At 40.3% G+C, this 14,951-nt stretch overlaps 1 protein-coding gene across 2 annotated transcripts in view; it reads left to right on the top strand.

Annotated features, from left to right (window-relative positions):
- ARHGAP6 (Rho GTPase activating protein 6) overlaps positions 1 to 5,974 on the top strand; it is a 444,961-nt gene extending 438,987 nt beyond the window's left edge. For both annotated transcript variants that reach the window (XM_069757660.1, XM_069757661.1), the window contains exons 12-13: positions 2,443 to 2,526; positions 3,187 to 5,974. In XM_069757660.1, coding sequence (XP_069613761.1) covers positions 2,443 to 2,526; positions 3,187 to 3,878 — 776 coding nt within the window. In that variant the 3' untranslated portion in view covers positions 3,879 to 5,974. The remainder of the gene's footprint in view (positions 1 to 2,442; positions 2,527 to 3,186) is intronic.
- The last annotated feature ends 8,977 nt before the right edge of the window (positions 5,975 to 14,951 follow it).

The following is a 14,951-nucleotide window of genomic DNA, read 5'->3' as shown; positions in this document are numbered from 1 at the left end:
TGTGTTAGATTCCTGAGAGTCTTCTAAAATATAGAGAACTGGCACCTAAATTCTCCAGGGCTGCAATACAATATATGGAAGGCCTCCCACCTACCACATCATTTGTAATACTGGAGTGCTTCAATGTGACAGAAATGGCTTTGAACCCTTTTAGGCACCTTGGTCTTGGGTTTTTTTTTTCACCACCTATACTCTAGCGAGCGGGCTAAATACGTTTTTTGCCAGCTGCCCGTTAATGCCATGCAGCTATGGTATCACATGTAGTACAGCCAATCAGGGGTGCTTTCACAGAAAATATAAAAGATGGAGACAAAGTGCACCATTTTATGCTTGTATCTGAGAGGATAGGAGCACATAGCTCATTCAACGTAAGAATATAAAAAAGGTCTAATCTGATTGTGGTGTATCACTGCAGGGCTGAAGCAGGTTGAAAATGGAATTTAGTGATCTGTAATATACTGCAGTAACAGCATCTTTAAAAGCTGTATTTTTTATCCACTCACTGCAAAAAAAAAAGAAGCAAGATCTTTTCTTTAGCAATGGTTTCTTCCTTGGCCTTCGCCAATAAAGCTCTGCTTGGCTTAGTGTGCGGCGTATGGTACTTTTTGAAACCATGACCCCAGACTTTTCCAGGTTGGCCTTCAAGGTCTTTGGATGTTTGATCGGAATGTTTTTTCCACCATTCGCACCAATCTTCGAAGGCCTCTCTTGTCAATTTTCCTCCTTCCCCCACATCCAGAAAGATTCTTGACTACATGCTTGGCAAACTTCTTAATAACACTGCGCACTGTTGAAACTTGAATACCTAGGTCCTTGAAGATGACATTATGCCCTTTGGAAGTCTTATGTTTGCTAGTAATAGAGGTTCTGATGTCCTCAGACAGCTCTGTTGTCTTCGGGTCTACCATGTGGCTTTTTAAAACACTGAAGTCATTATTAATTGTCTAATTCATGTCACATGGGCGCCGCCAATTAATCACAGGTGATTCTCATTTGTGCTTTACCACAGGCAAGTCAAAATGTGCTTCCATACTAATTTAATGTGAAGGGTGTCAATACCAGTGTCACAGCAAGCTTTAGGTTTTTCTATTTTTCCCTCAAACTGTTTCACTTGATTCATTTTTTTTCAGGAGATATTCCACATTATGTACTTAAACTTCATGTGTGCCAATAACAATGAGCAGGACTGTATGACCTTAAAATAGTTCCAATCATAATGTGATGGCTGCCAGGAGATTGACAGTTCCCAAGTGTTATATATGGACACCTAAGTCCCTCCTTACTTTTATTTAACTTTAAGGTTATGGTCATACTATAATTTTTCACTTTTCATCAGGGTGTTTAATATTTTTGATCGATTTTGATGGCACTGTCTTAAGTTATATTGTTGCTTTACAAATACTGGAAAAATAAATAGCCCTGATGGACTCAATGTATTCCATACAAATAAGGATCCTATTGTTACAGAATCTATTAAAGAACCCTTCCATGAAGTTTTTTTTTCACTAAATGTATGTATAAGTGCATGTAATATATTGTGTGTATATATACAGTATACTCGCCTACTGCTGTGTTCTTTGGTATCCAGCACCTTTCTGTTCCTCTTCTGAGTGACATCATCTCTCTTCAGACTCGCCGGCTCATGACCTGGATGTCTCTTTTAAAATGTAAGTCTATGGATCCACATTTTGACCTTCCATAGGCTTACATTGTAAAAGCAACTTCTGGGTTACTCAGAGCGCAGTGTAACCTGGAGAGTCTGAAGCAGTAATGTCCCTCAAAAGTGGAGGAAAACAGTGTTGGATATTAACACATATGGCATTCTGCTTGATCTCGAGCTATGGTGACTTGATGGATGGACGATCTGTAGGAAGATTGATCTTGTGCAAGCCTCGATGGGTCCACCAGGGTCTTCTCAACCATTATCTTGATAGTATCAAGCTATCGGGTTGCTAGTCTTCCTCTTTGCCTTGTTCTTTCTATTCTCCCGACCATGATGTCCTTCTCCAAAGATTGATGTCTTCGTATATCACTGGAGTTCATATGCACAGATTCAGTGGAAAAAAAACTTCATGGGGGCTTCTTTAAAATTTATCTATGGGAGTTTTAAGATGGAGCTAGCTTAAGGCTGATTTGATATTTCTATCTCTACTCTTGTTTCATTTTAGGGTCTGTTTATACCATAGAATTTAAAAAAGTTAAAAAAAAGTTCAAAGTTAAAACAACCTATATGGACTCAGCAGGCCAAATAGAACCTCTGTTGACATTCATTGAGTGAATGGGGGGGGGCTATAGATTTGTTTGCCTTATGCGTCAGGAGTTTTCCTGGTATATCTGCCAAAACTTGCAAATTGTCAATTCCACCCTTGCTGCTTCTGCTTGATTTTGTAATGTTTTTTGTGTTTTCACTTGCATAATTATGTGCTTGTTTGTTTTTTGCAGATACCATTCCACAGGAGAGCTTAGACATCTGGGGAACATGGCACTCAACATTAAAATCAGTATCAAAAGATCAAGGAATGACAGGTAAAGCACAGTATGATGCTTGTTGTGTGATCACTAAGGGTTAGCAAACTGCCTATAAGCGGTCAACTTTCTGAATTGTCGGCATCCATTTTCATAAAATCGTATTAAAGAGATACTCCCAAGTTGCAGCTATGCAGTCTCTCCTTAATTCCTGGTTACTTTTGGTCAGGTGCTCCTCCTTAAAGAGGTATACCCATCTCAAAGATCGTTATCCAATATGTAGTAGGTGTGATACCAAAAATATCAGCAAATACCTCCAATTAGAAATGTAGTATAGTTTTTCTGATTTGCTACCTCTCTTTCCTTCTGTGCAGGCTTTGCGGGACCTTAGGCATCCATGGTTACGACCACTAGCAACTAGCTAACCAACTTACTATATCAGTGGTCGTAACCATGGATACCTAAGGGCCTGCAATGCCTGCACATAAGGAAAGAGACATAGCGAATCAGAAAAACAATACTACATTTCTAATTGGAGGTATTAATATTATTATTATTGCACCTACTGCATATTGAGATGGGATTACCCCTTTAAGTGAGAGTTCTGGTGAGCAGCCTTTACTGATACTCTGTAGATCTAAATGTAGAAGTCTGTGCCATTGTGTGGACATTATTGACTTTTGATCATGCTTTACTATATATTTTTTATTTTTCTTTCAGGTTCATATGGGAATATCTACGAGAGCAGTTCCTTACATCAAGGGCCTTATTCACTTTCCCAAAGTAATCTGACACAGAATTGGCCTTCATGTAAAAACTCCACAGTTGAAGTAGACCATGACAAGTCCAATATACGAAGGACACACACCTCAACTGCTCTTCAAGATGGCCGGCCACACAATTCAGTGACACGTGTTAGCAGCACTCCGCAAACAGAGACCGCTAGAAGAAACCTTGAACACAAGTCAAGATGTGAACAGAACATGGTCTCGAGCAGTGCAGAACATGTCACGGAGGACAATGTACAGAAAACGTGCACTCAAAATAGACCACCGCCTTTAAATTTACGGCATCCTGACATTAACAGAAATGAAGCAAGGCTTCCTCCACCCTATCCTGGCTCCATAAAACAAGGTGCATCACAGCCACATCGCTCTCCAGTGTTTTCAGCTGAACAGGCCATATGGCGACTACCAAGGTCTGAGACAGCAGTAGGGACATCTTTAGGAAGGACTCAACCCTCTGAGCAATCTGTTCAAAATAGACAGACTTCATTAAAATCTCCTGCCAACAGCCAAAACAGTAAAACTTTAACGGATCCAGACTGGCAAGAATGGCAAAGAGAAAGATGGCAGATATGGGAGCTTCTGTCCGCCGATAATCCAGATACACTACCTGAAACCTTAGTATGATGGTTCTGACATAATAAAGACACAAACACCCATATTGCTAAAGGACTGAAACAAAGAGTGGTGTTATCAAAAGTGATCCTTTTATTTTTTTTACACGTTTTAAATTTTGATTTTTTTTTAAATTGGACTGTGCCTCATATATGATCACTGCCAACCACCCATTTGGTCTTTTCTGTATCCAACTAGCAAATAATTTTGTCATTGATGCAGTACTTGTATTTCTGATGACTAATTTTTTAAAGACATACTACAATTAGTGGCCAAATAGCTTTATGGTATTTAAACATTCCCTAAGAAAAATCATGTTTTATACTGGGATGTAACTTATAGGCACATGCAAAAAGAAAAGTCAGCAAAATAGTTTTTTTTTTCATCACTGCACTTGTTTTGCCATGTGGATCTTTTTTTTATATATCAGATATGCACAAACTGGTTTATGTGCTTTGAAACTTCTTAAGAATAGAACTGTTCCTTTAAGCCGTGCTTGGAAAATTAGCTACGAGAGAAGCCATATTGTGGGCACTACCATAACTGACGCATGTTCCTGTATCTGTGTACATAGAAACAATTCAATCAGTAGGTCAGATTTCAGGCCAAGCCTGCTACTATAGGAGGATTTAAGCAGTGGTCCTCTGTGCAAACATTAACCACTTCAGGGCTGCGCTGCCACATTACAGGTGCGTCTATGGAGCACTGTTGTGGCAAAGCAAAGTTATAATACAACTCATAGATAATATATACAAATATACATATATAAATATATATTTATCTTGTGTAGTTTCCTGTATTGTTTCCCAACAATAAACTGGAATCACTGTAGATTAGAAATATATATATATTAAATATTGCAAGTCATTAAAAGAGAACTGCTTTTGTCTACTGTCCAGTACCGGATATGTAAAGTTGGTGAGTTTTTCAAAGACGGTAATTGACTTAAAGGAGTTGTCACTAGGTTGGAAACTATCTACTATCCAGTGGATAGGAGATAATTTCCCGATCGCAGGGGGTCTGACCGCTGGGAGCCTCTTCACTCCTGAGAAACAGGGCTTGTGGTTGCCGATCATGCACACATCTTCATTCATTCCACTACTGTAGACCAGCTGAGTGCTACGCTCAGTTACCTACAGCTTTCCCATTAAGAATGAATGGAGAGAATGTGCACATGATCAACCAGTGCTCCATTCACACACAGCTCTTAAGACCCCTGGTTCTGATGATCAATTGGGGTCTCACCAGTTAGACACCCAGAGATCATTGGTGCCCCGATCACATAGAGCATAACATCCAAAATTTAGAAAATCCCTTTAAAGGACATTTACAAACTGCCACCATATTATGTGATCACCATGGATGTGTAGATGTTATTGTCAGTGGATTTAGAACAGAACCATCCAAATTGTTGTCAAAGAATAAATAGAACTCCAGGTTATTGTATATGAAACACTTCATGTATATGATACAAAAAAATATTTTAATCACGTGAAATTTAAGTTGTAGGCACCTATGACAACACTTCTGTGCGGATTACGCCATGACAATGACTTAGCCCCTTTAATCTAGGGATTTAATGTTGTCATTGCAATATTATGTGAATTCATATTTTCATCCATATAAATGTACAGATTTTAAAGGGGTTTACCAATATGAGATCAGTGGGTGTCAGAGAGCCCTCGTGATTAGCTGGACGTGTAGTGGCAGTGAATAGTACTACATGCTTTCTCTCTCTCTCTGGGTGAAAACTTGTAGTAGCATTCATGGTCACTACAAAATGTTAGTTTGTACTGATCTGGTGATGATAACCTATCCCAGAGGACATACACGTTAGATTAAAGTTGTCCAAAGACGACGACTTCGGCAGATCTTCCTATCATTCCATGTGCATGGTTGCCTCCCAACTTACTCCCGACAGGATATGTCAGGAAACATAAGGATTGGGAGATTGGCTCTCAAACGCCCGATCCTTTTGTTAAACACAAGGATAAGCTGCTGACAGGTAATTTTTGCAGTGGCTCTCTAATTGGTCAAATCCACAAAGCGAAGTAGAGAATGGCACTCACCATCCCATGAAATGTTTTTTATTTGTATTCGCGTAAAAAAGAGGCAGGAGAGTTATTTAGTGGAGATGCATCGGACAATGGCCGTTTCACGCTAATATGCTCTTCTACATCAACCGTAGAAGCGCATATTAGCACGAAACGGCCATCGTCCGATGCATCTCCACTAAATAACTCTCCTGCCTCTGTTTTATGTCAATCCAAAAAAAGGACATTTGATCGGACAGTGAGTGCCATTCTCTACTTCGCTTTGTGGATTTGGACATTTGCTCAGTATTTCATTTTGATTTTGGCACCTGGGATCCCGGATTCGGTACTCAATTGCAATCTTGGAACAGTGCAGCTGTGTCGGCCATCTAAGTCAAACATTTCTGTGTATGAGGGAATCAGGAAAGGCAGCTGTCTGCCGATCAATAGTTCTGCTGACAGCCATCTAATATGTATGGCCAGCTTCAGAAAAGGTCAGGCATATTAAATCCTTTAAAATCAGTTAAGATGTTGGCCTTGATATCATTATTCCTGAAGCTCCTGAGCCCAAGAATGGAAGCTTTGTCATTGGAAAACTAACGCCGTCCGCCAGTCACCTATCTCTAAACTCTCCAAACCACAAACCCATATGAGTGTAAAGCCTTACTATAGGCATTAGGGTCTCAATATAGTCCATTACTGTGACAACATTTCTGGTACTGGATCAAGTTAATTTACAAGCAGATTGATTTTAATGACATTGCATGGATGTGATAGGTACAGCAAGTTGGTAACTGCTTGAGGCATCATAGACCATGTAGCTTTTGTGGTAAGGCCTGTAGAAAACGTTCACATGCAGACTGCATTTTTTTTAAGTTGTGACAAATGTAATATATTGGGTATTTTTGGCGTCTTGTTCATGTATATGTTATACATGTCTCATTGCACATACATTATAGCACAGTATTATGCAGGTACTTTATATATAGCATTATAGATAAATATTCAATAGTAACCATTTTGGTCCAAAGTGTTCACAATCAGGAGTTATTATAATTTGCATTGCTTTTTTTACTCTTATGATCCTAAGTTTGGAAAATTGTAAGTCTTATTCATTTTGAGTTTTTTATGTCAGGGAATTACGCATGAAATACATAATGTTCTTCTCTAGAAGCACTACATAAAGCGCAAGCCATGGGCCTAAGAACGAACAGGCAGGTACGTTGCTAACTACAGCCCATTCTTCCTGCCGTAGACCACTGCCATCCCGAGCCGTGATAGGTGGCTCCGGTCGGCGTTTCTGCAGCTTTCGCTGAAGTCACGTCGACAGCAGCGGCTTTTCTTTCACACTGCTCTGTTGATGGGATGTCATGCTGATTGGCAGTAAGGAGTCAGTTGTCAATCTGTGGGAAGCTGACTGTCAATCAACATGATGCCTGCAGTCACGCTCCATTGACAGAGCAGGATGAAAGAGGAAGAGCTTCTCTTTTGACGTGAAGCAGCAGAATCGCCGGCAAGAGTGCTCTGTGACCGCGCTGAATCGGCGCCAGGTAGAACAGGCAAACAGTTAGCAGCTACCTACCTCTTAGTTCTTAGGCCTATAGTAAAAAAATATGGTCCCGGATTATCCCTTTAACATAAGGACATTAGGTAATCCTTCAACTTTATAACAAGGAGTAGGTATTATCTACATCTCTCTTTTACAAAGTACGAAAATCAGTAAATTGGAGAAGCCATTCACAGGATAGATTGGAAGAGATGAGTGGTTGATGTATTACAACAATGCCTCATGATATAAAATGATGATTGGGATATCATATCTCTGGGAAGTGATCTGACATGGGCCATATGGTGGACCAGTGTATTTTCTGATGAGTGATTATATAGTTACATACATAGATAGTTATTGCACTGGGAAAAATACAAAAGTCCATTGATGTTGAGCCAAGGGGTGGGAGAGTATAAGAATAAAAGGGTTACATAATGAACATTCTTCAACAGCCGCAATCATTCCACCATTAATCCTGATTGAAAAAATGTACAGTATATGAGTAAAAATAACGAATTGGAATATATTTAGGGATAATTTTCTTGCTGCTCCAGTACTTTTCTTTCTAGCTTTTTCTTAGGCTACTTTCACACTAGCGTCATACTCGGCCGGTCGCAGTGCGTCGGGCCGACGTACCGATGCTAGCAGTGAATGCGCCGCACAACGGCGGCAGTGGATGCATTTTTTCCAACGCATCCGCTGCCCCATTGTGAGGTGCGGGGAGGTGGGGGCGGAGTTCTGGCCGCGCATGCGCGGTCAGAAATGGCGGACCGTCGGCAGCAAAAAATGTTACGTTTAACGTTTTTTGCTGCCGGTGGTCCGCCACAACATGGCACAACTGTCGCACAATGGTTGTGACGTGTGTCAATGCGTCGCTAATGTTAGTCTATGGGGAAAAAACGCATCCTACAGACAACTTTGCAGGATGCGTTTTTTCCCCTAAACGATGCATTGTGACGTATTGAAAACTACGCTAGTGTGAAAGTAGCATTAGCGGCAAGTGACCCTGGTGGTCAATCACTGGCACATGGCCTCTACATCAAAAGGAATCTGTCAGCAGGGTTTTGCTACCTCATCTGAGAGCAGCATAATATAGAAAAGAGACCCCGATTCCAAGGATGTATCACTTAGTTTACTGGGTGCAGCAGTTGTGACACAATCAGAGCTTTTAGATGTCTAATGCAGCAGAGCTGAGAAAGCTAACCCTGCCCACACCAGGCTCTCCATGTACAAAGTCCATAGACAATGAGCTGCTTATCATAGAAGGGGGCAGTGTCAGATCAGGAAGCATGAGCTAGCTTGTCACAGCAATGATAATGTCCTAGTGATAATACCTTCACTGTAAGTAAACAACAGCTTGATAAGTGATCATTGAATTCAGTGTTTTAACCCCTACCTCATCCTGTCCTCAGATTGCACAGCATAAATCTACTGACCAATTCCCTTTAACATCCCCATGATGTATATATCCCACTGTACACTCAATCACTGGCGATCAGTAGCTCCCCGTCCTAGGAGTGACATGCTGGTAGGAAATATCACTTAATGCCACGATTGGTTTTGTGGAGAGTGGCTGACATGCTGAATCTCTGTAGACACAAATGTGGAGACTTGTATATGATAACTGACCAAAATTAGATATTTACAGGAGAATGAATCAAAGTGACTAACATAAAGATCCCCTGAAAACATAACTTTTATTATATTAGTTTAAAAAACTCCCGACAAAAATTGTATGACTGTGCACTAATAAAAGATAGCAGTAATTGATGTATTATCACAGAGGTACTGGATTATATATCTTCATAATTTGTCCCCTTCACTCTTGTCTTATGGTGGAGATCAATGCCCCAGATATAGGGCTTTCTTGTGTCCTTCTACAAATATGACATATGCTGTAAGGTGGTCCTAGTTTACGACTGAGCCATCTGCAGTTATTATAATATACCCCATGAGATATAGTGAATAGTTGGACTTACTCCAGGACAAGACCAAAGGTATAGTCAGATGATTAGTTGTATTTCCCTGGTATCCCCTAGAGTAGGGGTGTCAAACTGCATTTCTCGAGGGCTGCAAACAGGTCATGTTTTCAGGATTTCCTTGTACTGCACAGGTGATAATTTAATCACCTACACAAACAATGAGTTGGTGATTAAATTATCACCTGTGCAGTACAAGGAAATCCTGAAAACATGACCTGTTTGCAGCCCTCGAGGAATGCAGTTTGACACCCCTGCCCTAGGGTAGCCTCACCTGACCCAAGGGGATGGCACCTTAACAACAATACGCACTTGGCGCCCCCCACTCACAATTCATCTGTCCCTAATACACCCTATATTGCCCTTAATGTGATATAGTATCCAATAAGGGGAGGGTAGCTCTACGACCGAGGAGCCAATATATCCAAATTAATATGGTCAGGAGTAATATGATATAATTGGGGAATACTATGTTGATTATTATCCCAATTACAGAAGGATCAACAGAGAAAGGACACAATATAGAAGATAAACCATCTGCCACAGTGGGCTCGCAGGAAACTCAAGTGCTTTTTTTTTATATTTGATGTATCTTTCTATCAATGGAGGACTTTGTATGCTGTTGATGACATTTCATGTAGATTTTTTTTATCAGTAACATACATGGAATACTTGACAGAGCTTCTCTATTGAGGATAATCAGCTTAGGATCACCTTAGAGCAGGTCATATTTGTATAAGGACATGAGAAAGCCTATATCCTGGGCATTGATGTCCACCATGAGACGAGAGTGAAGGGACACATTATGAATGTATCTATTCCAGTACCTCTGTGATAATCCTTACATCAGTTACTGCTATCTTTATTAGTGCACATTCGAACAATTTTTGGGGGGATTTTTTTAAACTAATATTATAAAAGTAAAGTTTTAACGGGGATATTTGCTAGTCAATTTGTATAGGTTACCCACTTTCTACAACCCACTTTGGGGCTTGTCTAGCACAACGTAGCACATATACCAGGACTCTAGGGTCTGAAGGGTACTTTCATTTAAACAAGCTCTGGCACATTGCTAGGATATATCATTATTCATATCGGTGACGTCCAACCTCTGCGACCCCCTGCTGTTCCTGAAGAAAAACGGACAGTTGTCTATAACTCCTGCATAATTTGTACTTTACATCCGTTCTGAGGACTTTTGAGAATCCAAGCAGTTGCGATCCCATCAGTGGGGATGAAGTGGCACATTGCAGCTTTAGGCCATCATTTTCTAGCAGTGAACAATAATATTTTCAGTGTACACGCCCTTTAAGAAAAAAGTAATACTTGACTATAGTGCTTGTTTGAGTATATGGATTATAGCTCCGTTTGTGCGGACATTGTATGCCTTCTAACGCTCGGTTATTGTGCTTTCATATGTATGAGATTTGTCATTGTGAATAATGTACTTGGTATACATTGCTGCTGGGCGTCTGGTACACAGTGCTGGGCAGTTTGTGTCAGGCTTTTCCAGCAGAGAACATGACAGTATACTTGGATTGTAAGGGAATTTCTGTGCAAATAGGTTTCTCGAAATATGCTAGTATTTAAAAGTGTATCTGTCGTTCTGCTACTGTACATAGAAAATCATGATGGGCACATGCTAGTAAGCTCCACGTTACCCCAAAAATAAAAATGCTTCAATAAAGAAGAGGAATATGTATTAATTCCTGTGTCAGATGATTTGTTAGCATGAGACTTCGAATGGTTAAGATTCTATTATGTGTTTATGCAATGTACAGTATGTTGTAGTGTTTTTTCTATTTGATTTTTGATTAGACACATTCTACAAAAGCCATTTAACTAGTGTTCTCTTATTTGTGGATGATATATATTGGTTTGTTTATGGAGACCAATAATTCATGGTCATCTGCAAAAATAAAAAGTAATCCATACCGAAGACAAAGCACAGTCAGGTCTATATTGGCGTTTATGCTGGCCTAGGCACATTAGTCATGCCTGAACTGGTAAGTCAAGACTAAAGGTGCCCATATTCCTTAGATAGTAGCTACGATGCCCATTCACAATTGACTAATATGGGCGAAATCTGCCGATCAGTGGGTTTGCATGACCGTATAATATATATGGGGCCCCCTGACAGGTGATTGTTGGGGAACATAAGGATCCAGACAGTCCGATTTCAGACTAGAGGTCTGGAAAAAAATAATCTGATCGCATATGGATCATCTGTATAGCATAGGGTTTTTAGGGATACATTGTAATTATTTAGCCTACAAAACTGTATTTGGTGTTGCAAATTTTAATAACTGATGTGTGAAAAAACAGATGCCATATGGATTCCAACACAGTTAAAAATATCACTTTTTCTGGATGAAAATCAATTTTTTTACATGCTCTTGTGAACTTGATGATAGACCGCAATGGAGCGCTCATCAGCGTATGAGAGCTGAGCGAAATAGCTGCTTTCCAGACGATTGGACAGGTATCTAAAGCATATGGGGGCACTCTATTCAATCACTAGTTTTGGCTGACATGGCCTCGTTCAGACAGCTGTATTTTCAGTCTTTTGTGTTGTCCATTTGTGCAATGTACAGCATATTGACTATAATTATCTATTGTCAAGCCTAAGAAATGAAAGATTACTAAATGTACATTTATACAGAATCAGAACTACCATCAGAGGACACACAAACACATATATATTTCACAACAAGGATATGCATACATCACCAGACCTATCATCAGTATACTGTCATGGCCAAAAGTATTAACACCCCTGCAATTCTGTCAGATAATACTCATTTTCTTCCTGAAAATGATTGCAATCACAAATTCTTTGGTAAAACCAGGGATTCAAGCTTGAGGAGGCTAATTTGCATATTCCAGGTGCCTTCTGGGAAAGCGAAGAGTCTCCCTAAGCTAGAAGATCGTTGGGTACAGCCGGGACCAGCTGCTTGGAAAGAATCACCAAATTTTTGCCTGTAGGACATTATTGCAAGAGAGCTTGGCTGAGTAGATTACACAAGAAGGTAAACACACAGCAAGTCAGCAGGATCTAGGAGCAACATGGCAGATGTGACAACCTACATGGTGAGCTGCAGCATGTGCTACATGTTCACAGATCGACCAGAAGAAGAATTAAATTTCACCTGTCAGAAGTGTAGACTAGTGGCCCTTTTAGAAGAAAAGGTGCGGGGTCTGGAAGAAAGAATAGCAACTTTGAAACTCATCAAAGAGAATGAAGACTTTCTAGACAGAACAGAAGCATCTCTACTGGTCACAGAAGGTGAAAAAAGTGTCAGAGAACCTCCAAAAGCAGATGAGTGGAAGCATGTGACCAAAAGAAGCAAGAAGACCATGGAGAAATCACCAACCACACAACTGAAGAACCAATATCAAATCTTTGTAGAGGATGAAGATGGCACACCTAAGGATGAAGCAATACCAGCAAGCAAAAAAGAAAAGGGCACACAGCAACAAGTGACAGCAAAAAGTACAGCCAAGAAGCAACGAAGAGTGGTGGTGGTGGGAGACTCACTACTGAGAGGCACAGAAGCAGCCATCTGCAGACCGGACATAACTGCAAGAGAAGTATGCTGCCTTCCAGGTGCGATGATCAAGGATGTGACCGATAGGATACCAAAGCTCTTCAACTCCAAGGACGTCCACCCATTTCTTCTGATACATGTTGGCACCAATGACACGGCAAGGAAGGACCTACCGACAATCTGCAAAGACTTTGAAGAGTTGGGGAAGAAAGTAAAGGAACTGGATGCACAGGTAGTTTTTTCTTCTATCCTTCCAGTAGACGGGCATGGCACCAGGAGATGGAACAGGATCCTTGATGCAAACAACTGGCTAAGACGATGGTGCAGACAACAAGGATTCGGATTCCTGGACCACGGTGTGAATTACTTGTACGATGGACTCCTCGCCAGAGACGGACTACACCTCAACAAACCTGGGAAACACACATTCGCCAGAAGACTCGCTACACTCATCAGGAGGGCGTTAAACTAGAAGAAGAGGGGACGGGAAGAAAAACATTAGACTTGAACAAAGAAGATCCAGGAAAACATACTCAGAAGGGAGGTAAGAACATTTCTAAAACAATCCACAGCGAGGAGATTGGAACAAAACAAAATCCTCTAAACTGCATGCTTGCAAACGCCAGAAGCCTGACAAACAAGATGGAAGAACTAGAAGCAGAAATATCTACAGGTAACTTTGACATAGTGGGAATAACCGAGACATGGTTAGATGAAAGCTATGACTGGGCAGTTAACTTACAGGGTTACAGTCTGTTTAGAAAGGATCGTAAAAATCGGAGAGGAGGAGGGGTTTGTCTCTATGTAAAGTCTTGTCTAAAGTCCACTTTAAGGGAGGATATTAGCGAAGGAAATGAGGATGTCGAGTCCATATGGGTCGAAATTCATGGAGGGAAAAATGGTAACAAAATTCTCATTGGGGTCTGTTACAAACCCCCAAATATAACAGAAACCATGGAAAGTCTACTTCTAAAGCAGATAGATGAAGCTGCAACCCATAATGAGGTCCTGGTTATGGGGGACTTTAACTACCCGGATATTAACTGGGAAACAGAAACCTGTGAAACCCATAAAGGCAACAGGTTTCTGCTAATAACCAAGAAAAATTATCTTTCACAATTGGTGCAGAATCCAAACAGAGGAGCAGCACTTTTAGACCTAATACTATCTAATAGACCTGACAGAATAACAAATCTGCAGGTGGTCGGGCATCTAGGAAATAGCGACCACAATATTGTACAGTTTCACCTGTCTTTCACTAGGGGGACTTGTCAGGGAGTCACAAAAACACTGAACTTTAGGAAGGCAAAGTTTGACCAGCTTAGAGATGCCTTTAATCTGGTAGACTGGGACAATATCCTCAGAACTAATAATACAGATAATAAATGGGAAATGTTTAAGAACATCCTAAATAGGCAGTGTAAGCGGTTTATACCTTGTGGGAATAAAAGGACTAGAAATAGGAAAAACCCAATGTGGCTAAACAAAGAAGTAAGACAGGCAATTAACAGTAAAAAGAAAGCATTTGCACTACTAAAGCAGGATGGCACCATTGAAGCTCTAAAAAACTATAGGGAGAAAAATACTTTATCTAAAAAACTAATTAAAGCTGCCAAAAAGGAAACAGAGAAGCACATTGCTAAGGAGAGTAAAACTAATCCCAAACTGTTCTTCAACTATATCAATAGTAAAAGAATAAAAACTGAAAATGTAGGCCCCTTAAAAATAGTGAGGAAAGAATGGTTGTAGATGACGAGGAAAAAGCTAACATATTAAACACCTTCTTCTCCACGGTATTCACGGTGGAAAATGAAATGCTAGGTGAAATCCCAAGAAACAATGAAAACCCTATATTAAGGGTCACCAATCTAACCCAAGAAGAGGTGCAAAACCGGCTAAATAAGATTAAAATAGATAAATCTCCGGGTCCGGATGGCATACACCCACGAGTACTAAGAGAACTAAGTAATGTAATA

The sequence above is a fragment of the Ranitomeya imitator genome, chromosome 3, assembly GCF_032444005.1.
Source record: "Ranitomeya imitator isolate aRanImi1 chromosome 3, aRanImi1.pri, whole genome shotgun sequence".
NCBI classification, from domain to species: domain Eukaryota; kingdom Metazoa; phylum Chordata; class Amphibia; order Anura; family Dendrobatidae; genus Ranitomeya; species Ranitomeya imitator.
The sequence above is the reverse complement of the archived record's forward strand: the minus strand, read 5'-3'. Positions and strand labels throughout refer to the sequence as shown.